General features: G+C 40.8%; 1 protein-coding gene across 1 annotated transcript in view; it reads right to left on the reverse strand.

The window, feature by feature from the left end:
- The window catches only part of LOC149780774 (uncharacterized), a 30,251-nt gene extending 4,972 nt beyond the window's left edge, over window positions 1-25,279 (reverse strand). Inside the window, exon 1 of the mRNA XM_089936229.1 lies at window positions 25,178-25,279. Coding sequence (XP_089792355.1) covers window positions 25,178-25,279 — 102 coding nt within the window. The remainder of the gene's footprint in view (window positions 1-25,177) is intronic.
- Between the last annotated feature and the right edge of the window lie 1,103 nt (window positions 25,280-26,382).

Consider the following 26,382-nt stretch of genomic DNA (forward strand, 5'->3'; position numbering starts at 1 on the left):
CTTGCATTAATTAGAGTAAAATTTAGGTATAGAATGGACACGTCGTGCTCTCTAATTTACAAATGAAGTTCTTTGGAAGTCTTTGGAAAGTTGGGGTAAACTTATGACTTCTAGCGAGAATCGCGCCAGGGTTTGACAACCCCTCGGTCAAGTAAGGACCCTTGGCTTGTAACAGTATGATGACATCGTAAAATATAAATGTGCATGATTCAATAATCCGGAAGCTCGTTAATCCGGGCATATACACTGAAAACGAACGTGTCCCGATTAACAAGGTTCCACTGTATGTATGTAATGGATGTAATAAACAGAGATCTGATCAGTGATATAGAATAGAATAACACGAGCCTCCATTTACATAATATAATAACTTAATCAATTATATAAAAAATATAATAGCTTAATCAAAAATTACAATATACATATATATATATATATATATATATATATATATATATATATATATATATATATATATATATATATATATATATATAATGTCATTTGCCGTTCTATTTGTATCACTAAGATAAATTTCATAATGAAATCGAGTGAACGATCGAAAGCAATTGCCCAGCATGCCTGCATAACCTGGTTGCTTGCCGGTCCTTCCAAATTCAACGTTGGTGAAAAGATAGAGTCGACGTATCACTTTTTTTCTCTGTCTCTCTGTCTCTCTCTCTCTCCAGCCTGTTTTCGGGTCATTAACCAAAATTTGGCTGTATCCTCCCACTGTATGAGTGTATACATCGAGCTATATTCCCATGTTAAAATAAACAAAAGACAACCTAAATATTTGTCAGTTTTTTTTCGGGGGTTGAACATTATCCACTCTCTCGTTACGTCAGATAACGCCATATTGTCATTTAACAGAAACTAATATAGATCTGTTAGCAGCCTGACAGCTGATAACAAACCTAGTACAACACGACTAATGTCTCTCCATACGGCTATTCAGTACCTCTAATTAAACTATGACATAATCGAGACTCTTAGTAAACGATTCCTATGTCCTGCTGTGGACTATACATCCCTAGCTGGACTAAATGTCGGCTGGCAAGCGCTCTTACTAATAATGTCATTTATTCTGGGTTAACAGAATTCATATCTTAATAATAAAAATGAATGACCGAAATTAATTTCATGTCTTAACTACAATAAACGCTGCATAACAATTAATTGGAAAAACATTTCCAGACATAGTAATATCAATTATGAGCCTACCTGATTCATATAATTTAAAATTGATAAATTCACTAAGTTCTCTCAAAAGATAATGCATGAGATTCTTAGCATATAGGAATCATATAACATTCAAGACAGTTATCTTCTGAACTCATCAATAGAAAAATGGTATATGACTTTAAAACAAATAAAGTCAAACAAATAATGATACACTCATATCACGATAATTGCACGAGATTGAGACAATTACCTTGTTCTTTCCGATAGTTTCTAAGTAGACAAATCTATGTACCTTTAAGTCCCGTGTCCCTCAAACTTCCAGACATCCGTCTCTAAGACAGTTTTAACGAGAAAAGATACTTGCTCCTTTTCCTTGGAGTCAAGATCTTCCCCTTCCACAGAAAAGCTTGGACTGGCTAAATTTTCGAGGTAGAATACTTAAAACGTTGAATTTCGTCTGGAACACACATCCCTTATTTAGCTTAGCCAGTCTGGGTTAAATTTATCCAACCGCCGCTATTAATACACGCCCATTGGAGGTAGGAAATTCTCTATTCAGCCTTTATTGAATAAACCGATTCCTGAAAAATTTCACCTCATGACAATTATTTCAAAAGGCAAACAATGGCAAAAAAATTGTCACTGGATTGTCTCCACTTTGTCGTTTTTCAGCTACGTTAACCCTAACTCGCCTTGCCTGTTCATCTGTCTGGCCGTTATCTCAATTAAGAAGCAATCATGGCCCAAAGCAGGGATATTAAATAATTGCAGTTTAGCGATATTAAGACTGTACCTATCGCATTAGTTAATTTTCATTGTCACATTGATCGCGGCAAAATTGGTAAAGTGTGCTGCGAGAACGTGGACAAAATTCACGCGGTTCTCTCTCTCTCTCTGTCTGTCTCTGTCCGTCTCTGTCTGTCTGTCTGTCTCTGTCTCTCTGTCTCTCTCTCTCTCTCTCTGTCTGTCTGTCTGTCTCTCTCTCTCTCTCTCTCTATATATATATATATATATATATACATATATATATATATATATATATATATATATATATATATATATATATATATATATATATATATATATATATATAGTACGACCTTTGATCGACACACAAGCTGCTGTCGCTAAAAGAATATATGAATATATATGAATATATCTTTGTGTCACCCAAAAGTAAAACAGGATTTTCTACTATTAAAAATATGTATTAGCCAGGTCATAATTATGAATGAGCTTGTAATAAGGTTACAACTTATTTTCAAACCAAATTTATTTGAAAGGATGCGCAGATATTTTGATATAAAATTTAGATTTATATTCGCGGAGCGATATAATGTATATCGTGTATTTTTATATGACAGAAGTGGATTTTAAAATACGTTTTCATCATCATTCTTCTTTCGTATCTAACCATTATCAGAAGTAATGTGAAGTAATGTAATGTGGAAAATTAATCTCACTTTGTACACAAAATTCAAACTTGAATTAGATGAATTAAATTTGTAACTTATTGTATTGTCCTAATTAAATAAGTGGTTCACACAATATTGCTTCTTAGGGAATGCCCGCATTAGATAAAACTGGGTTAAGTTTGACATAATATTGCGTTCCTGGCGTCTCTGAAAAGTTTCCGCACGCGTTTAGGGCCTCCGACTGGACCTTTTCCTCCTTTGTCTCGCCCAGACATGAATTATTCCTTCAGTGTGAGATACACAAAAAAGCATTTAAGCACGCTAGACTGGATGTCGTCATGTGGTTGGCAATTTCTCAACGGGACAAGTAATTTAAATTAATTTTGTATCCCACGAATGAGCACGCGGTGCCTTCCGAGTAGGGTCAGTTAGTTGGGTGGGATGAACATCCACCCTTCAGGGAATTAATTAGTACGCGGGGCGCATATCTTTTAATCACAGTATGTGGTGAACCGCACGTTAGGGGGCTCTCTTTCCCTCCTGTACAAAAAATTAATAATCTATCAGTGCTGGAGTTGTTAACCCGTTGTGATACGCGAATGGGAGAATACGACCTTAATCCAAGATCATAATGTATTATAATGCAACGAGTGGTTTAGGCGGGGCAAGAAGGTGCCAGTCCAAACGGAAACTTAACGGAAGCTGTCCACAAAGTAAGAGCGTCGCCTTTAAATAGACTACTAGAGTACGTCTCTCAACTAAGAAAACGCACACACACACACACACACACACACACACACACACAATTCCAAAATTTCTTCTCTTTTGAAGATAACACCGAAAATCCTTTCAAATTTAAGTGAAGACGTGATTTGGTAAAAGGATGAGATAGAGTAAAATTAGAAAAGCCCTCCTTGAACATTTTCTTATTCTAAAGTAAATTTTGAATCCGAGAGATAGACAAATTGATTTTTTAATACAAAATCAAACATCAAAATCAAATATCTAAATCAAACAGTTTTCGTTTGTTAGAAGGAAATTTACATTCAAAGACATTGGCTTCCATTCTAATCCTTTCTCTCTTTACGTCACACGAGAAGATTAAAATAATACGGGAAGGGTGTGTGCTTAGAGTGATGGAACTGCTAATAGAAAGCCGTTGACATTTCAATTATTCATATTTTTATCAAACACCAAACTTGGTGCATGCACACACTTAATACTTATGGAATCAGTTGTCTGTCAAATACCGGTCATGTAAAATAGGGATAAACTAACGCGTTATATTTGCATCTGACCGCTGGAACACGCGTCTAAAATGTCGAAATATGATTCTAACGTGATCAAGTATACATTAAACGTGTTTATAAGTATTGTGTTTCGTCAGAAAAATTTTAGCGCGTTAGATGACACATATAAAGGATTAAAAATTAACGGTTTGGAGATACAAAAAAATCGAATCAGGATGGGATACATTCGTTGTTTGATGCGACGAATTTTCAATCTTTTTCTGCTCCTTAACTTTCAAATATATATATATATATATTAGCGACAATGGAAATTTAACATGGGCAAAAAACCATGGGTAAGATTAGCGACAATGGAATTTAACATTGGAGAAAGGAAAAGAAAGGAAATATTGAGATTAGCGACAAAGGCATTTGAACAATGGAAAAAAAAAATATCGATTCTAGGGACAAAGGCACTTGAACATGGGGAATAGAGTTTGGGTCTGTCTAGGGACAAGTGGAATTGAACATGGGAATAGAGTTTGGGTTTGTCTAGGGACAAAGGGGAATTGAACATGTTAGAAAAAAAAACTACTTTAGGGACAAGGGGAATTGAACATGGGATTTTTTTTTTTTTAAATTTTTATAAAGGGGTAGGCGATCGAAAGGCTATCTCTTTTCGAGAAATGTGGGTGGTCCTGAAAAGGGCCTTTGGATTTATGTTAATATTAATATTAACATAGACGGCATCTGTCACATCTTCTTCTTCTTAAACTCCTTCTAACTGCAGGTCAATACACAAGTACCCTCTTGAGGCATCCTTGTCTTTCTATGTAAACTCTTCTCATCCATAGACTAGTATCTGTCCTATCAACAACAGTCCACTTGGACCGGACATACATGAGCATGTCCGTCCTAAACATCATTGAAGACACAAGGCTGGATGATTCAACTGTGGTCCACATAGTGAGGCGACGAGAACAGGTGAATCAACGCAGTGAACTGCACTTATTTATAGGTAGAGGAAGGATTGAAACGGATTGAGTTCATTCACCAATCCGAACACGCGTTACAAAATTCAGTCAGTCCGCATCCAATCCGAAGAGAGCAGTCTGTGACGTCATGTGGTCTATACAGATTCGCTAGCGCCTGTGTGCTGTCAATCTATGCGATAGTGATTCAACATGACGGAAACTCAGAAAACGATCCATTGGGGTGCACCAGCAGTGGAGACCGCCCAAGGGAACTCAGAAGAGGTACATTGGGATTTTGTGGATTTTCTTACCTCGCAAGAATTTGTTCCGGAACCTTCGTCTCATTCTTCATTACCGCAAGTGGAGAATTTTAGACAGAGACAGAAAGAAGAATTGGAGAAATTTATGCAACGACAAAAGGAAGCGGAACAAGCTTTTCTCCTACAGCAACAGCAACAGCAACAAGAAGAGGTAAGAAAAAAACAACAACAAGAAGAAGTATCAGCAAAGAAACAAGAGGGTGAAAATCAAACGGCTACGGTACTGTTGGACATTTTAGCGGAGTTAAGAAGTCTGAAACAAATGTATCAGACTTCTTTATCACGACCGAAGAGAATACGACCTTCCCGAGCTAAACACGCCAACCCTGTGACTAAGCCTATCGTACCACCCTTAGTGATTTCAACCCAATCATCATCATCAGAAGTAGGCCTCGGCCGTGGCAAAGGCTTAAGACAGCTAAAGTTGATTGCTTAAACTCACCCCTACACCAAAAAAGGCCCTTTTCAGGGCCACCCACTTCTCTCGAAAAGAGATAGCCTTTCAATTTGCCAATAACTCAAAAATCAACAAAAAAAAACATTTTACCCTTATAGTACATGTCTGTGTATGAGTGCGTGAGTGTAGCTTCTTATTTTAAAATCAAAACTCAAAGACACTTACCTTATATAATTAATGTATTCTTTTCTCCATAGTTACAATCCAATTCACAATTCACAACAGAACACTTTATAAATTACATTCACTTCTTCTGTTTCTTTTTTTACTCTCTCTTTTTTTTTCAATTTCTTCACCGTCACAGTCTTTTCCTCCTCTTCCTCCTCACTTTCTTCCCTTCTTCTTTTCTTCACCTGGCTGTTTTCTTCCTCTGAAGAATCTCTCTCTTCTTCTGAAGAATCCCTCTTTTCTTCCGACTCCTCTTGTTTCTTTTTTGGGCAATCTGGAGACCAATGTCCTTTTTCTTGACAATAATAACAGGTATCTTGACTTTTGTCTTTTCTCGCCCCTGTTTTTGTTCTTTTTTGACGGTCTGGACACTCTGAAGACCAATGCCCTTTCTTCTGACAGATATAGCAAGTATCTTGACTTTTATCTCGAAAGGAAGGAGAGTAGTCCGTCGGCTGGTCTGAAGAGAATTTTCTAATGACCCCTCGCAAAGCTCTGATGAAACGTTCCATCTGGGTAGTCTCTTCCATCGTTGTGCTCGGTTTGAGAGTGAAATGAATAGTGAAAGGACAAGACATACACCCTTTTTATATACGCTGGTTTGCCATGACTATAAATTAGTCTATGGTGTTTAAACTTGAGTCATTTGACGTTTTGCACTCAAGATGAAACGATCCTATTCATTCGAGAAGAAAGAAGAAGAAGAAAGTAAGAGGCAGAAACGTGATCTATCGCCTCGTACCAGAGGTGAAGTCTTGGCACAAATTCATGCCAGTGATTTTGAAGAGGACATGAGTGAACCAGAATCCGAACCCTCTAAACAAAGTTCACCACTCTTAGTCAACCCTGAAAAGTACTATTCCATTCGAGAGACGGAAAAGCGCTCCTCTAGAAAATTTAGAACCACGGCTTACACCTACACAGTGAAGTTTAAAGATTTCAAGTCCGACGTACCATTGGAGAAAGCAGAAGGGTTTATCACCGAGATGTGAGATTCTTTGCTCACCGCACTCAAGCGACAATGTCAACCCAAAGAAGACGATCGCTTGACACTATCCATAGATCACGACAGCTTGAAATCCCCTGTTTGGATCGAGTTAAGCAGACCCGCAGAACTAACCCCTTCCAAAGTCATGGACAAGATTCAACACGTACAACAATCTAATGACCAGTTTGACATCACCGATGGTAAAGCCACACTGAAAATGGCCCACGTCTCTCCTCCTCAAGGGACCGGACAACGCAATAAGGTGTTATTGGTGAACGACCTTCGCAACACCAAAAAGAGTCTCGTCCAAATTCACAATTCTCAAGACCAGATGTGTTTAGCCCGAGCCATCGTGGTGGGACGAACCTATGCCAACAAGAACGACACGGTAGAATGGAAAAGAGCCTGGAAAACTATTCAACGATCCGACCGAGCCAAACAACGAAACGAAGCAGAACTCCTGTTACAACAAGCCGGACTGTCCAAAGACACACCCTGTGGCATTCCTGAGATGCAGAAATTGCAAGATGTCCCAGCTCCACTCTACACCTTGAAAGTGCACCCTCAAGAAATGCGCGGACCTCTGTTGTTTCGAGGGAAAGACTTTAAGGACGGAAAATACATTCATGTCTATTATCACGATGACCATTTCGATACCATTACCACTATCACTGGATTCCTGGGATACAGTTATTACTGTGAGAAATGTGACTATGGCTATAACAATCGAGAGCAACACAAACATTGCGGATGGAAATGCCCAGGATGTTTGGCCTCTCCACCCTGTCTGAGCGAAGGACAAGAAAGAGTACAATGTCCTGCTTGTCTGCGCACGTTTGTCAGCCCTGCCTGTTACCAACAACATCTGAAGACGCAAGGTTCACAGCAGAAATGTGCTTGCCAACTGCTGAGATTGTGCCCTACGTGTCGAAAAGGCATACGTACCAATAATACCAAGGCACACGTATGTTCAGGAAAGAAAAAATGTCACATTTGTCACCACATCGTGGACTTGGAACACCAATGCTACGTGCAAAAATACCAACCCCCACCAGAGAAAGAGGACGGTCACAAGAAGAAAGGCAATTTCATCTTTTTCGATTTCGAATGCATGCAAGAGACTGGCATTCACATTCCTAATTTCTGCGTGGCTCATCGAGCGTGCGAGAAGTGCATTCAAGAACCTATCTTCAGTCATTGCCCTCACTGCAGCAAGATTCCCGGAGGGCGTGAAAAAATCTTTCGAGGACCGAACACGTTAGCCGATTTTGCCCAATGGGTCTTAGATCCCATCGACAAGACGTGGAGCCAAGAGGACATCGAACGTTACGGAGATTGTCATCGTCATGCCACGGTGATGGCTCACAATTTCTCCTGATACGATGGACAGTTTCTTTTGAGGTACTATACGGAACATGGCACCGAACGTCCTAAAGTGACTTTGAACGCAGCCAAAATCATTTTCATGCAAGTGGGACAAGTGCAGTTTAAAGATTCGATGAGTTACTTGGCAATGCCTTTGAGTCGAATGCCTAAAACGTTTGGAATGACAGAAATGGCTAAAGGTTATTTTCCTCACTTTTTCAATACGGAAGCCAATCAACACGCCGTTCTACCCCATTTGCCTGAGGCTCACTATTACGACCCCGACAACATGCGTACCGAACAACGAGAAGCTTTCTACGCTTGGTACCAGGCTCACGCCTCCGACCCTTTCGACTTTCAGGAAGAAATGCTAAAGTATTGTCGTTCTGACGTGGACATTTTACGGCGTTGCTGTGGAAAATTTCGAGAACTGTTCATGGAACACGGAGGGGTCGATCCTTTGAAAGAAGCTTGCACCATTGCCAAAGCGTGTTCCTTAGTGTATCGACAACGATTCATGCCTGAAAACACCGTGGCTGTCATCAGTCCTCAAACGACCCACTATGTCAAACGTCAATACTCGGTCAAAGCCCTACGTTGGTTACATTACTTGTGCGACAAGGAAGACAAATGGATTCAGCATGCCCGCAACGGAGGAGGCGAAAAGACCATCGGAACGTATTCGGTCGATGGCTGGGACTTAGAAAACCCCAAGATCGTGTACGAGTTTAACGGTTGCTTATTTCACGGATGTCCCGTCTGTTACCCTGATCGTAGCACTAAAAATCAGTTTTTACAACGAACCATGGAAGACTTGTACGAGGACACTTGTCAGCGACGCCTAAAGTTAGAACAGCAAGGATGCCAAGTGGTGGAAATGTGGGAACACGAGTACGATCACCGTATGAAAACCGATCCCGAGTTTAAACGTGCCGTGGAAAGTTACAAGCTGATGGACCCCCTAAACCCGAGGGATAGTTTGTACGGAGGAAGGACCAATGCCACCTGTTTGCTGTACCAAGCCGACGAAGAGAAAGGAGAAGAAATCAAATACTTGGACGTGTGTTCGCTGTATCCTTACGTGTGCAAATATTGTCCCTTTCCTGCAGGGCACCCACAATTGTTCACGGAACACATCGACCTGAAAAACATTCGACAATACGAAGGCTTGATCAAGTGTAAAGTTTTGCCTCCCACGAACCTATACCATCCCGTCTTACCTCACCATTGTCAAGGCAAACTGATGTTTCCCTTGTGCCGTACTTGTGCCGAAACGTGCAACCAAGACCAACCTTGTCAGCACACCCAGGAAGAACGTGCCTTGACGGGAACCTGGATCAGCGTAGAATTGTTCAAAGCTCTGGACATGGGATACCAACTGTTAGAAGTGTACGAAATTTGCCACTTTCCCAAGACACAACAATACCACAAGGGTGACCCCAGTCAGAAAGGCATTTTCGCCGACTACGTGGATGCCTTTTTGAAACTGAAGCAAGAAGCCAGCCAGGAAGGACCTGGTGTCACACTTCCGAAGACGAAAAGACATTCAAAGAGAAATACTATGAACAAGAAGGCATCTCTTTAGACCACATCGAGAAAAACGAAGGCAGGCGGTCGTTTGCCAAAGTGATGTTAAATTGCTTGTGGGGTAAAATGGCACAACGACCGTGTTTACCCAAGACGGAATATTTGACAGAACCTTCCCGCTACTTTCAGATGATTCACGACAAAACCAAATACATGAAACACGTGGACGTCGTTCGCGAGGATTTGATCTTGGTCAATTACGAAGAAGATCTGGACTTTGTACAAGACGACCCCTTTGGAAATGTCATCATTGCGGCTTACGTGACAGCTCATGCTCGCTTAAAATTGTACGAAGCTTTAGAACTGTTACGGGAACGTGTCCTGTACTTTGACACGGACAGTTGCATTTACATCGATCACCCGAGTCAACCGCACCCTGACATCGAAGGAGACCGTTTAGGAGCCTGGACAGACGAACATCCCGACGACAAGATTCTAAGTTTCGTCAGTGGTGGTCCCAAAAATTACGGCTACGAATACCGGGACCCACAAGGAGAATTGCACACGACGTGCAAAGTGAAAGGATTGACTCTGAATTATCGTACCAGTCGTGTGGTGAACTTTGGGGTACTGAAAGAAGCCTTGCAATCGGGAGAGGATGCAAACTTTAAAGTGACCACCTATCAACCGAACAAAATTGTACGTTTACCCACTCACCACATCGTCAGTCGACCCTTGGAAAAAGTCTATCAAATCGTGTACCAGAAGCGAGTGCGACTTCCCAATCATTTCACCTTACCGTATGGACACGTCGGTATTGGTCTGTATATAAAAAGAAACCCTAGGCAAGATCGATAGTTCATTGCGACTACCAAGACCGAGCGAACAAGATGAATACTTTCAGAGAAACACAAAACAAGTTTAGACAGGCACAATTCAAGTGTGGGGCTTCTGAAGTGGAATGCGATTGTGAGCCTTGCGACTTTTCAACCTGTGTTAGTGACGGTGCCAGAAGAACCTGTCACCCAGGACGGGACTGTCGTGGACAGGCCTGAAAGACCCTTTCGGGAGGACACTTGTGTGACCTTACCCCCTACTATAGAACTGGTTAGAACATTACCCAAAACATGTTGTACAGACATTTGTGTTTATTCCACGTTAATGTTTATCATGTGCCTTTTATCCTTATACTTAAGCCTTTGGCTTTTATGCATTTTTGTCTTTCGTATTCATGTTTGAAACATTCAATAAACGTGTTCTGAAAAAAGTATATAAACTCTTGTCTTGTTTGTTTTCGTGTCACAAGTGACATTTCTCACACTATGGCTACCTCTGCTGTCTCTGCTCCCTCTTCCTCTACTGTCAAAGTCGTCGACGAACACTTAGATCGTGCCAGTTGGGAGGCTTTGTATCTTCGCCATCCCTTTAACATGCTCATTGCTGGACCTAGCGGTTCAGGCAAAACCGAATTCGTCAAACGTTTGATCGAACATAAACATCATTTTAATCGATCGGTCACCTCAACGGATCGTGTGGTGTTACAAAGAGTGGCAATCGGCGTACAGCCTCTTGCGAGAAAGTCAAGGCGATTCCATCGTGTTTGTGGAAGGCATTCCTAAAGAAGACGACGGCATCGTCTATGACTCCCGTCTAACCCATTTGGTCATTTTTGACGACATGTTAGGAGAAGACGAAGAAGAAATTAAACTGTGGTTCACGCGCAAAGGGCATCACCGTAATGCCAGTGTCGTTTACATCACCCAAAATTTGTTTCAACAAAGTAAAGCCCATCGCACCATCAGTCTCAATGCGCATTACGTGGTCTTGTTTAAAAGCCCTCGAGATAAATCGCAAGTGCAAGTCTTAGCCAAACAGTTAGGAACGCCTTGGCTGACTCAGGCGTACGACGATGCCACTCAAACTCCACACGCCTATTTACTCGTCGATTTGAAACCTACGACTCCCGAGGATTTGCGATTTCGTACCCACTTGTTTCACCACTGGTGCCAAGACGGAGGGCCTGTCCTGTACACGTCTCCGTCCTCGACTTAATTTCACTCCACAAAAAAAATCTATAAAAACCTCAGACCCTTTTCGTCTGTCTCACACAGCGTCAACATGACGTCCCTTCAGACGCATCTTCCCGTCAAATTGATTCGTGCCTTGTATGGCATCAGTCGAGAAAAAAATCCACAAATACGAGCTCGTGTCGTAGAAGCTAGTCTCAAAGAAGTCTTACGATGGTTCACGGTGACGGCACGTCAATTACTCCAAGGAATCATTCAGATTCCTCATCAAACCAAACGCTTTTTCGATCGAAACAAAGTCGCTTTGGTCCAACTGGCCGATCCCCGCATCGACACTCAAACCAAAAAACAAATCATTTTGAAACCTGGAGGGAGCGGTACTCTAGGAGGTGTCATCATTCGTTCTCTCTTAAGATGGGATCCTAATGCCCCCAAACCTCTCCCCAAGAAAAAAGTCCAACGAAGCCCCAAGAAGAAGAAAAAGACCAGGTCCCCAAGAAGAACTTCTCCAGTGGCGGGACCCTCCTCTGACCAGACACCACTCCAGAAAAAGAAAAGAAGCCCCCAGAAAAAGAAACAGAGAAAAAGTCCCCAGAAAAAGAAAAGTCCACAGAAGAAAACTAGTCGCAAGAGAGGCACTTCGGCCAGGACGCAACTTTACACTCGCAAACCACGACCTGCCACGGCGGTGACCGCATCTCCGGCAGCCTCACGTTCATCCACTTCTCCGTTGATGACACCAAGAACTGAAGAGTACTTGGAGACGTTGATCACACCAAGAACTTCTCCGTTGATGACCCCAAAAATTACTTCCCCAGTGGTAGGACCCTCCAATTTAGTGGCAGTGGCTGCTGCTCACAAAGTACCTTCTCCCAAAATCAAAGTCCAAGAAAGATCGGGCATGTTACAAAGGTTACTGGATTTGTCCAAGCAAGAACTGGCTCGATTTAGTCCGTTACGTACCCCTGCACGACGTGTCATGCCTGTCCTCAAATTGATACGACGTAAAGACAATCAGTGGCGACGCGTTCCAGTATAAAAAAGGTGTGCGACCAAGTAGGGTATCAGTGTTTTTTGGTGCTCCTGAAGACTCAAAGATGTCACCCTCCAGAAAACCCCAAGGAAAGAAAAGAAAAGGACTACCACCACGTTTAATCAAACATGGGGACATGTTATCTGTCCTGTCCAAAGCTTCTCCACCTCTACGAAAAAAACTCATTCAATCGGCCTCCAAAGAGGTCATCGATACCGTGTGCGAATGTTGTTTGAACGTCTTGAAAGGCACGATCCCTTTGTCCAAACACCAGAAACAATGCTTAAGCAAACATCGTCACGTTCTTCGCCAAATGGTTCAAAAGAAAATTCCGATTCGTCAAAAAAAGAAGATGTTGGTCCAACGTGGAGGTATTTTACCTCTCTTGTTAGGTCATTTACTGAAAGGAGTCTTGGGAACCATGTTGGGAGGACTGGTGGGAGCAAGATAAAAAGTCCCTCGGAAGTCCCAAGATTTCAGAATCGACCCCTGACAACCCCATGGAAGGACGAAAACTAGCTTTAGTGCCTTACAAACGATGGATGGAATACCATCGGTGGCAAGAACAACGCACCCCGCATTTACCTCCCAATCCCCATTTGAGCGAGATGTCCCAGTTACAACACGAATTGCAGTCCTTGATGGATCGCCAAGATTTGTCCGAAACAGAAAAATCGCAAAAGTACGGTCAACTCTTGCAACGACTGCAACTCTTTCACCAGAAAGCTTTAGACGAAACAGCTCTACCCACTCTGAAAGATTTTAAGACCTTGATGAAAAGTCCAGCACCATCACCAGTACCAGTACTAGTACCAGTACCACCACTACCAGTGACCAAGACAGAAAAAGGAGAAGAAGAAGAAGGGTTTCAAACTCCACCAGAAAAAGTACGCAAGTTAACAACACCACCTACCTCCAGAATTGGATGGATTAAAAAGATGATGGCCACCCCTTCTTCATCACAAGAGAAAAAGAAAGTGAAGACAGAAGTGAAGACAGAAGTGAAACAAGAACCGATATCCCCCGCTCACACATCCTCCTCTTCAACACCTATTGCCGGTCGCACACGCAAAGCATTGCAATCCAAGAAAATACCCCAAGAGAAAAAGAGTAGCATCCTCCAAGAGTGGGTGTCTTATTAACACACCAACCAACACAAAAAATGGAAAAAGTCTTAGCCAGCATTTACTACGATCCCTCCCATCCTGCAGGTTACGCAGGAGTTCAAAAATTGTATCGTGCTGCCAAAACTCGACTGAAAAGTCTCCGTTTACCTCAAGTGCAACGATGGTTACAAGAACAAGCTACCTACACTTTACACAAACCCATTCGACGCAAGTTTGCCAGAAGTCGCACCCGAGTGGAAGGCATCGATCATCAATGGCAAGCCGATTTAGCCGATGTCTCTCATTTGGCCAGCTACAATCGTGGCTACAAATATTTGTTTTGTGTCATCGACGTCTTTTCCAAATTTGCCTGGGTCGTGCCCTTGACTTCCAAATCGAGCAGCGAGTTAGTGCGAGCCCTGCAACGGGTGTTGAAACAAAGTGGTCGTCACCCTCTTCGATGGCAAACGGACAAAGGCACCGAATTTCTGAACCAAGCTTTCCAAAAAGAATTAAAGAAACGTGACATTCATTTTTTTACCACCGAGAATCCCGAAACCAAAGCCAGCATCGTGGAACGTTTTCAACGCACTTTGAAAGAACGCATGTGGAAATATTTTACGCATCACCACACTCTGAAGTACATCGACATCTTACCGCACCTGGTGCAAGCGTACAACCAATCTTACCATCGAAGCATCGGACGTGCCCCGCAAGACGTGACTCCCGACAACGAAGTGTTGGTGTTTGAGCGCCTGTTTGGTACGTCCCCGACGAGGGCTGTCCCCAAGAAAAGTGGAGAGTTGGCCGTAGGAGATTGGCAAAACCAAACGCACTTTCGACAAAGGTTACTTACCTAACTGGACGACCGAATTGTTTCGCGTCACTGGACGAGTGCATGGCCGTCATCCTGCCGTCTATAAATTGGAAGACATGAACGGAGAAGTGCTCAAAGGAACGTTTTATTTGCCCGAGTTACAACGTGTCACCAAAAAAGAAGACGACGTGTACGACATCAAAAGCATTCTCGAACGCAGAACCCGTAAAGTGGGCAAACGACGTGTCAAAGAAGTCAAAGTACGTTGGAAAGGATATCCACCCAGTTTTGATTCTTGAATCGACGCTTCGCAAGTCATCGACTATAAAAAGAAGTGACCATCATGCCCTTTCACACAGACGCAGCTACGTCGACCACTCCTCCTTCACCTAGTTCTTCTGTGCAAGATTTACAAAAACAACCCTTGTGGGTGTGGTGTGGAGAACGTGTGCCTAAAACGCAAATCGTCTTTTTCTGCCAGATCTTCGTGGTGTATTGTGTCATCGGGGCAGCCATCGCCAATTTGAGTTTGCAACAAGGAGACAAACAATTGTGGACCATTTTATTGAGCAGTTGCATCGGTTACCTGCTTCCCAATATCTCCCTGAAATTCTCCTCGAACGGGAACCACGGGAACCTTGTGTCCAGTGCCAGTGCCAGTCACCACTCCAACAACAATCACAACCAGAACCTCATTTAGGGCGGAGACACGCCTCTGACGTCCAGTAACCCATCGGACAGCCACAGAACTCTGGAATTATGAGTCACCAAAACCAATTTTACTTGACCTTACCCAGTGACAGTTCCATGGAGGTGTTCCCCAACAACACGTTGTGCTGTTACACGGCCAAATTACCTCAAGCCATCCAGTTAGATCACGAAGCCCATTGGGAAGTGGCTTTGGCAGAAATGATTCACCCTACACAAATCCAAAACATCACCGAAAAGCAAAACTCTTTTGAGGTCGAAATCCTGAACCAACAATTACAAGAAGTCATGAATGACATCGGGTTTTCAGGGTACACAAGACCATCCAACAATTCACCCTTCAATATCTACACCTTGAAAATTCCGGCAGGGTTTTATTTTAGTGGTCAACATTTGGTGGACACCATTACTTCCAGGTTCGAGTTAGCCTTTGGCAAAGCCCTGAACAGAGTCAAAAAAAGTGTCACCCTGGAGTACCATAAAGTGGCTCGTCGCTTACTGATGAAATTTCAGGATACCCAAACGTTGTCCATCAGTTTTAATCGTGACTTGTTTGATATTTTAGGTGGAGACACAAAAATGGCTCCAAATTTTAAACCGAAGATCAACAGCAATACGGAATTTTACAAGTTTTTTCGATTCCCTGTAGAATTGAACCAAGGACTGAATTTGATGTTCGTGTACTCCGATGTGGTGGAGTATAACGTGGTGGGACACACCTCCGTGCCGTTACTGCGTGTCATTCCTTTCAAAGTGGATAGTACCACAACCAGTGACCAGGAAGGTGGAAACACTTACCACGTCCACCGCGAATTTGTACATCCTCATTATTTGCCTGTCAGCAAGTCGTATTTGGACACGGTCAACATTGCTATAAAAGGAGATTTGGGACAAAATATTCCATTCACCAAAGGAAAAGTCACGGTGAAACTCCATTTTCGAAAACGGTTCTCTCACGACTCGTAAGTCATGTATCCAGTGTATCGAGGGGTTGCTCGACAGCGAGGACACGGTTTAGGAGATATGTTAAAATCGGCCTTTCGTTCGGTGGCCCCAGTGTTGAAACCGATGGTGACACGCGGATTGCACGCCTTGAAAGATGCGGCACTGACGCAAGGCAAAGAATTTCTCCAAAATGTCATCATCGACAAACAAAACCCTAAAGAAGCCTTCATGAGGGCAGACAAAAATGTCTTGCTGCAAACAGGCAAAGACCTTTTGGGCCGACGCGAAACACCTATAAATGCCCTGCACGCTACCGAGTCAGGCATTCAGCAAGGACAAGGCAGAAAGAGACGACGAAGAAAACACCCTTTCACCAGACTTCAAGCTAGAAAGGCAAAGAAAGGAAGAACCGTTCGAGACTTAGACGTTTTCGATTATTGAGACACAGCAACAAAAAAAATGATGCACCGAGAGTCTTGCGCCTGTTCCAAGACGGAACTGGATCTGTTTGCCATGCCACCCACCATGATGACCATGCAAGAATCCCAATGGGTGGAATTTCATCCCGTCTCCTCATTGACCGATTCCGCTCCCATCGAGTTTGAAATCAAAGGACAGCCCGAAAATTACATCGATTTGAATAGCAGTTACTTGTACTTGAAAGTCAAAGTTCAAGATAAGGATGGAAATGCTATAGACACTGAGCCAGTAGCTCCCGTCAACAATTTCATGCATTCCTTGTTTAGCGGAGTGGACTTGTACTTGAATAACAAACTAGTCAGTAGCAGCATGGATACTTACCCTTATCGAGCGTACCTGGAAAATCTCTTGACGTACGGAATAGACGTCAAGAACACTCATCTCAATGCCTGTGTGGTATGGGAAGCTGACGATGCAGGCGAATTTGAAACATTCAAAACTGATACAGCCAAAGACCACAATGCGGGATTTGTAGAACGAAGAGACAGAATCAAAGACGGACACAGTTTAGAACTGATGGATCGTTTGCATTTGGACATGTGGTTGCAAGAAAAATATTTGCTGAACGGGGTGGATGTCCGCCTGAGACTGAATCGAAGCAGTGCCGCTTTCCATTTAATAGCTGATAGTAACGATAATTACAAAACCAAAATCCAAGAAGCCAGACTCTACGTACGCCGTGTGGAAGTGTTACCTAAAGTGGGAAACTACATCAGTCAGACGTTGAGCAGAACGACCGCCAAGTATCCGATCCGACGCGTAGAAGTGAAAACCTTCACCATTCCTAGGGGACAGCGATCCATGATTGAAGATCATCTGTTCCAAGGACAGTTACCCAAACGTTTGATTGTTGGTATGGTCGAGAATACAGCCTTCAACGGAGTTATCGCTAAAAATCCTTTCTACTTTCAACACTTTGACGTGTCCAAGATCGAAGTCAGTCGCGATGGCAAGACCTTGTGTACCCGACCTTTCGAACCTAACTTTGACAAGAAGAATTACTTGAGGTCGTACTTGTCGCTGTACGAAGCCACGGGACAGTTAGGAACAAACACCAGTCACGGCATTACGTACGAGGATTATGCAGGAGGCTACGCTTTGTGGGCTTTCGATTTCACTCCAGACCAAGGCAGCGACGAGGGACATTTCCACCCTATAAAATCCGGCCAGATTCGTGTGGAACTTCAGTTTGCAAAGCCACTGGACGAGACAGTGAACGTCATCCTGTATGCAGAATTCGATAATACCATAGAAATCAACAGTTTGAGAGAAGTCATTCTAGATTACTAGAAGCTATGGAAGACTGTTCTCCCTCTTTACCTAGTGGAGAAGCTTTGAAGATGGAATGTGAGGAGACCGTGGAAGGAGAATCCCAACACAAAGACGAAAAGGACATCGTGATCAAGTCGAGATGTCCAGATCAAGAACAGCAATTGGTCTCCTACTGTGCTACATACCTGGCAGACACAATTACGACATGGATGAAGCATGATTACTATGGATGTCAAAACATCAGTCAAGAAGAAAAATTCAACGAATATCTGGACGAAGCTTGGAGTCTGTTTAAAAAAGACGTGTTTCGTTGGTGGTATAAAGACTTGCGTGAACATTTCTGTCCTCCATTACATCAAAACCCTCTTTGACAAATTCAAAGAGAAAGTCGAGATCGAAATTGATCACTTATTATCAGCAAAAGAACATTTAGTGACTTATTTTGATCGTGATTTTTCTAGAAACGATGAGAAAGTAAATCGTTGATTTTGTGACTAGTATGCTTATTTTGTTGTCTTTAGCTAGGAAACGTAGTGTCCATCCATGACTCAATGACTTGCAACAGTGGAAATCACAATTTCATTCACAACGTTGCCAACCCTGTTTAAAGTAGAGTGTAAATTAAAAAAAAATGTTTGTCATTTGAAAAAAATGTTTGATGTTATATTGTTGGATTATTGTTTAAAAATGTTAGAGTTGTTGGTTAATGTTAAGTGATTTTGAATAAAAAATGTTGTGTTTTGAAAAAAAATGCCTTTGTGGTTTGTTTGGTTAGAAGAATGTTGATTTATGCTCTTTGACTTCTTACTCTCCCTCTCATGACACTCATTGAACGTTGCGGCTCGAAAACCGTAGAGGGATGTTTTCCTTCACGTCCGCGCTTTGACTTTAAGAACCGGGTTGTTTCCAGTCTAACCATCCATTGTCGACTCATCCTCCTACGAAGATGTGCTCCAAACTAGCTAAGCTAAACGAAGCCTACGTGAATTTGCATAGGGTCAGACACAGTCTGATACCGAAGCCAGAAGAGATAGAGAATGTGAGAATGTTAAAAGTTACTGAAGACCTGATAGAAGAGCTCTTCAGAGAAGAAGTGAACAGGGAGAAAGAAGAATGGACAGAGAAGTACAGACTTCAGAGACAGCAGCAACAGCAGCAACAGCAGCAACAACAGCAGCAACCTGAAGCTGACAGAGGCTTTGTCGATTGCCGTATCGACACCAAAGAGTTCTTCTTCTCTTTCCGAAGAAGCAGACCTATTGCCAGAAAGTCTATCCTCAGAGGACACCGCATTCTTAGAAACTAAAAGATTGCCATAGCAAACAAAAAAAAAAACACACAAAAAAAACAGCCCTTTTCAGGGCTACCCCAATACTCTAGAAAAGAAATAACCATCAATTTGCCAATGTGTGTAGGTAGAGTAGTGTGAATATAAACACTAACTCTTTTTTATAGTGTGAGGGTATGTGTTTGTGTGTTTGTGTTTGTAACATCTCACGTACGTTGGTGTGGATAGTAGATTAAGATCATGTTTTTTTGGCTGTTTGAGGTGTGGGGAGAGTAGATTTGGGGGGGGGGGTTGATTGGATTGCTTTGCGTATGTGAATAGTATATTGGAGTGATTAATGAAAAAAATTTTTAGAATAGGAATGGGTAGTATAAAAAAGTGAGTGAGTGTTTCTTTTAGGTAAGATCAATTTTATGTTTTTTAGGGGGATGTTTTCCTTCACGTCCGCAGTTTTAGTATAAATTGAAACTCGTTCGGCAGTCCAGCTACCCTTGTTGATTGATCAACACCAGAATGAACACTAGACTGGCGAAACTGTTGGAACTTCATGTGCATCTGGAATATGCCAGGCGCCTGTTGAACGAACTGGCCGCGGAGGCCATTGTGGAAGAAGGAAGGATGAGAGAGGAGGAGGAAAGAAGAAATAAAGAAGAGGAGGAGAGAAGATACAAAGAAGAGGAGGAAAGAAGATACAAAGAAGAGGAGAGAAGATACAAAGATGAGGAGGAGAGAAGATACAAAGAAGAGGAGGAGGAAAAGGAGAAAAGAAGAAGAAATTTCAGAATCCCAGAAACCGAAAATTGGGATTCTGAAGCCACATATCCTGCCTCTGCTCTCTCCCCCAAAAAAGTAAAAAGCAACTGGGGAACAAGATGTGTATGTGGCGCCAGGCCTGGAAGGTGCCACCATTAACCGGGTGTCCATGAAGTTCCAAAAAAACAGCACTTTTCAGGGCTACCCAATACTCTAGAAAAGAAATAACCATCAATTTGCCACTCTGTGTGTGTGTGTGTGTGTGTGTGTAGGTAGAGTAGTGTGAATATAAACACTAACTCTTTTTTCATAGTGCGAGTGTATGTGTTTGTGTGTTTGTGTTTGTAACTGCTCACGTAAGTTTGTGTGAATGGTAGATTATTGGTTTTTTTATTGTTTCTTAGCGTATGTGAAGAGTATAGTTTGGGTTTTGTAACCGCTCACGTACGATTGTGTGGATAGTAGATTATGGATTTTGTTTATTGTTTCTTAGCGTATGTGGAGAGTATAGTTTGGGTTTTGTAACCGCTCACGTACGATTGTGTGGATAGTAGATTATGGATTTTGTTTATTGTTTCTTAGCGTATGTGGAGAGTATAGTTTGGGTTTTGTAACCGCTCACGTACGATTGTGTGGATAGTAGATTATGGATTTTGTTTATTGTTTCTTAGCGTATGTGGAGAGTATAGTTTGGGTTTTGTAACCGCTCACGTACGATTGTGTGGATAGTAGATTATGGATTTTGTTTTAATGATTTGCGTGTGTAAATAGTAGATTTGGGGTTTGTTTATTGTTGCTTCACTTATGTGGATAGTATATTATATGAAATGAGAAAAGTAGGGGATGTTTTCCTTCACGTTCGCGCGTTGTTTGGTCATGATCTAGGTAAGATCAATTTTATGTCTTGGGGGATGTTTTCCTTCACGTCCGTGCTTTTCGTATAAGAACCCACAGTATTCGTCGTTCAAACCATTCTACAAAGAAGATGGCTTCGAACCACCTTGACAAAATGCAAAAATTACAAGACGTTTTAGACAATTTAGGAATAATGGAGCAGATGTTAGTGAGACTCAATGAAGACCACTATTCCTATAGTCCCCATCGACTAAAGATGGAAATTAATAACTTAAGAAAAGTAAAGGACATAATAAGTGGTGTCATGAAAGAGATAAAGGAGGAGAAGGAGGATGACGAGGAAAGGATAAGAATACGAAGATGGAATGAAAAAATTGAAAAAGTGATGTGATGTGATGTGATGTGATTTGGATTTTTAACGTAGCTTTAACAATTTTTCAGTCATATCGCTACGATGTCTGCAGTGTGGCAGTTTATAGTGATGTCTAGCACTGGGGCATCATGCCGCAGACAAAAATTGAAAAAGAAGAAGAAAATGAGAAGAGGAAGAAAGAAGAGGAGGAAGAGAAGAAGAAAGAAGAGGAGGAGAAAAAAAAGAAGAAAAAGAGTGTAGGAGAGAAAATAAGAAGTTGGTGGAGAAAAAGAAGAAATTAGAAGCAGAAGAAGAAGAAGAAAAACCAAAGGCCCTTTTCAGGGCCATCCATATTTCTCGAAAAGAGAATGACTTTTCAATTGCCTACCCCTTTTTTAAATTTAAATTTAAATTTAAATTTAAAAAAAATTTGTTAAAAAATCCCATGTTCAATTCCCCTTGTCCCTAAAGTAGTTTTTTTTTTTTTTTAACATGTTCAATTCCCCTTTGTCCCTAGACAAACCCAAACTCTATTCCCATGTTCAATTCCCCTTGTCCCTAGACAGACCCAAACTCTATTCCCCATGTTCAATTGCCTTTGTCCCTAGAATCGATATTTTTTTTTCCATTGTTCGAATGCCTTTGTCGCTAATCTCAATATTTCCTTTTTTTTCCTTTCTCCAGTGTTAAATTCCATTGTCGCTAATCTTACCCAGGGTTTTTTGCCCATGTTAAATTTCCATTGTCGCTAATCTTACCCAGGGAGGTTAATGTTAAATTTCCATTGTCGCTAATCTTACCCAGGGGGTGTTTTTAATGCTAATTCCCATTGTCGCTAATCTCACCCCTTATACTACTTATATATATATATATATACCATTACAAGTATATGTTAGCAAGTTAGTGGCAAAGTCTACATGCATTTGAGGAGATTATTGTTTTAATTCGGAAAGAAATTTCCCTTATCGATTAGATGGCAATGCAAATTGATGCCCTAAGATTTATAACGCAGCGATATATATTTTTTCTTAATTTAAATTTGACTTTAATCATAGTCCAAGATAAATGATTCTTTACAAAGAAGGTATACAACTAAAGATAGTTTCTAATGCTTGTAATTTGTATGTGATAATTTATTACTGTCAATATCTCTTTCAGTATATAAGTTCTGCTATGTGTATCTATATTATGAGTATTATTTTCATAATAATAGTGTTTTGTAAGAGTCATTTAGTTTTAAAATGCGTAAAAACTGTGAGGTGTAATGCTGCCGGCTTCACCCCCACCCCACCCCACCCCTCCACTGTCATTTGTTTCCTTGACCGATGCCCTGGTGGCTAACTGAAGAATTCAATGTATCCTCAAATTAACACTCATAAAATCCATGGGATGAATCAAGTTGTAGGTTTCGATGGTCAGTCTGTGGAGGTCTGAACACTGACGAAACATGGACAGTGCCGGATTAAACTCCATGGATGCCATTAGGCCCTAATGCAGTCGAAATCTTGCCCCCCCCCCCCCCCATCGCAAATTATCTCCTAATACGTTTTATCAGTATTATTTTGATCCGTTGTCGCTGGGCCTCTAGGTCGGTGCCTACATTGCCTATTTGGTAATCCGGCACTGAACATAGATGTTGCAAACTACACTCAATACCACCATTTTTTTAAAGACCCTGCTGATTTTTACTTCCGTCAACATAAAATATTACATTATGTCTCATAAAACCGAACTCATCATACAATGGACGACTATTCCTGTAATAAACAATGTCTGACTCACTCTTAATAAGACATCAGCAGCAGATGTCAATCACTTCTTTTGTTTGCAACTAGCATTCGTGTATGTTTAGAAAATGGAAAGAACAGTACTACAACACATTATTTTCGTTATCAACTTATCAACTGAATCTTTGAAGAAGAAGAAGAAGAAGAAGAAGAAGAAGAAGAAGAAGAAGAAGAAGATGATGATGATGAGGATGAGGATGAGGAGAATAGAAGAAGGTGGATGAATTAAAGTGAGTTCTTTTCAAAGATCGGCGATTTGTATCAGTGTTCAGTTATTGTTTGAAACAGACGGTGTGTCGGGCATACATTTAGATAATAGCTCTTGGTCAGCAACCAGCTTCTCAATAATTATAATATTTTTTGTTTAATACTTCATTCGTCCACAGTAAGTAGCAGTCCACTTTACAGTTACAAAAGTCCAATTTAATACTGCCCTTCATAATGCGACTTCACGTTGTTATTGGTCATTAAAGTACTTCTTTTACGATTAATAGGTACATTGGATGCAGAGATCATGAGCTAAATACAACTACTTACTTATGTTAATAAAGAATAAAATGTAGGTCACGGAGACATTTGGTTGAAAGGTGTACTAGAAGAAAGGTGTTCATTTATCAAGCCTCGTGGCTCTAAAATGAGCACTATACAAGAAATGAACATTAAACACAAAATCAGAACAAAAGTCACTGAGACATGAAATATAGGTCAAGGAGATTTCGTTTTGCATAAAGGATCAATTATTTATCAACATGCATCCCTTCGTCAAGTTTCATGATTCTAGATATAAAAGTTTGCATTATAGCACGCCAAAACACACGTGGTCATGAGATATACGCAAAAACGTAATAAAAACTATTACACTGGGAAATATAGGTCATGGTGACCCTCTTATATGTTAAGGGTGTGGTGCGAACAGAGATGCATTGAATCCAGTAAAATGCAGACATATCACATGACTCGTACAAAAGATGCACACACTAACATGCACCACTCAACGAGATAGTTCTGGTATTTACAGTGTTTTCTTCTCCTAGTGGCAATATTTAGCAAACCTGTAATTTATGCTCGTAATTTTAATTGCATTCTATTAATTATATCATATTTCTGATTTCTCTTTTGATCTTATATTTACATGCTGATATGTGTCTTACAGTGGCATTATATTGTATCCTGAGAACTGTCTTTGTTCTCTCACCTTTAAGTCAATATTTTACCTTACCTGTGTTTTTTAATTTCTCTTTCTAAATAATAACAATAATAATAATAATAATAATAATAATAATAATAATAACAATGATGATATTAATAGTGACGTCAACAACAATAAAAAATAGTATCAACAACAACAACAAAAACAACAACAACAATAATAATAATAATAATAATAATAATAATAATAATAATGAAATCTTTATTTAAAGTGTTTTGTTGGTTTTAAAAATTGATATTTCCATGGCAGTGTGCTGCTAGCTAATTCCATGGCAGTGTACTGCTAGCTGCGATTGAATGTTTGTAATGTAGGGCCAGAAGTTAAACCGAGGTCAAGTCAACGGCATACCTGAACTCGGTCAGTTTTTGAACATATATCGAAGAATTTAAATATTTGTATATCGATTTCTAAAGCAATTTTCTATGTTCTTTAAAGTGTCAGGTGGTAACACATGATAATCCTCAATTAAATCATTGACATAATAAAGTATACCGTTAATTATTACTCAAACAACCCTAATTAAAACAGAGTAAACAACATTGACAATAACTGTCGTCTTGAACAGTAAATGTAATTTTTTACGAATATATTCAACTTCTGTCTGACTGAAATGCTCGACAACAATCTTGCATATTTACTATATGCTTTGCTTTGTCGGCCACCTAGTCATTCCATTGGAATTTACCTTTACCTGGAATATATCAGATCACATGTACGCGTCATTCCTATAAAATTAGCTTTTAAGAAGGAAGTGTGCGTCATATGAAAAAATAGTTGCGATATAATTAGATAGGATGAATAGAGCTATGTATTTTGCCTATTCTTCTCAACGTTACATTGGTTTGCCAACAATAAGACACGATCCATTTATTTTAAAAACTTAATGTCATGATCTTTACAATGACATATATATTACCTCGATAAAATTTCTTGACACGAGCTTGGTCGTTGTGATGAAAGTTGAATCTGCTCTAAAGAATAATAATTTTCCACCAATCTGTTTCTTTGATGGCATCATTTTGTATAGAGAGGTATTTATAGACTAATTTTGTGAATCATGGATACGATATATTAAGCAAAAATTATTTGGTTTGATTCGATGTTTTCTCCATAATTAAGGTCACTGCAAGCACCCTACTATGATAAGCTAGATAATACTGTCTACTTAAAAAGACCTTATGTATCTTTTAATTCCCTTTGTTTTGGTGTATGATTGATTAGTGTAGTTTTTGTTATAGAGAATACAGATTGGCCTTAGTACAGATGTGAACTTATAAAATATCTGATAGCTCCGCTTTGTCGTTTTCACTTCCTGGACTTCAGATGTAAGATGTTAAAACAAAGAGCCAAAAATACTTTTTACGTTTGGTAGTTCATTCATTGCTTTTCAGAAGCTGTTATTGTCTTGCTTGACCAAATTCATTTTTCTTATTTTATTAACCGCTGAAGACAGAGTACTTTACACTAATTCAGGCTGATCTTTTGAGCACAAGGGAAGAGTCATTTTGGTTAGCTGTGTGCTTAAATCATTTACTATTTCCACAAGTACAATACCCAAAAGAAATTTCAGCCACATTACATGAAAGTAACATAGAGGTATGCTAACATTTTCTCCACTGTGCATGTTGCAAATGCAAACAACTTTACGTTGATAATATCTGTAGAGCGTCCCTCATACAAATCAATGCTGTATGAGGGGGTTGGTGAGCGAATGCCTTTAATTGAAGCACCGCCAGATCATATTAATTAAATCCCAAGGCGTATACAAATATGCGCGATGCCACTCAAACGGCGTCATGTGTCCCTCGCCGTATGACAGCTGGACAAGCTCGTACGTCATAGAGAGCCCGCAGAGGCACTAGGATGAAGTGTGGCACCAGATAGCTACAGGGCGTCATTCTGTTATGCTTACGGTTAAATCTTTGCAACGCAGCCCTGAAATCCATGTAAATAAAGGTGGCTTATTTCCACTGTTAGCCCTTCCCTGGCGATTACTGCCTTAGTGGCAACGATCGCGTCTATTGCATCCGCTGACAAGGAGACGGTCCTTGGCGCAGAAGATCACCTGTCTGTCAAAAAATCTATAGGAAGCGCCGTTTGGCTGCCAGTCCATTAACGTCA

Source organism: Sinohyriopsis cumingii, chromosome 16 (assembly GCF_028554795.1).
Source record: "Sinohyriopsis cumingii isolate HCF-2022 chromosome 16, ASM2855479v2, whole genome shotgun sequence".
In the NCBI taxonomy this organism is placed as follows: Eukaryota; Metazoa; Mollusca; class Bivalvia; order Unionida; family Unionidae; genus Sinohyriopsis; species Sinohyriopsis cumingii.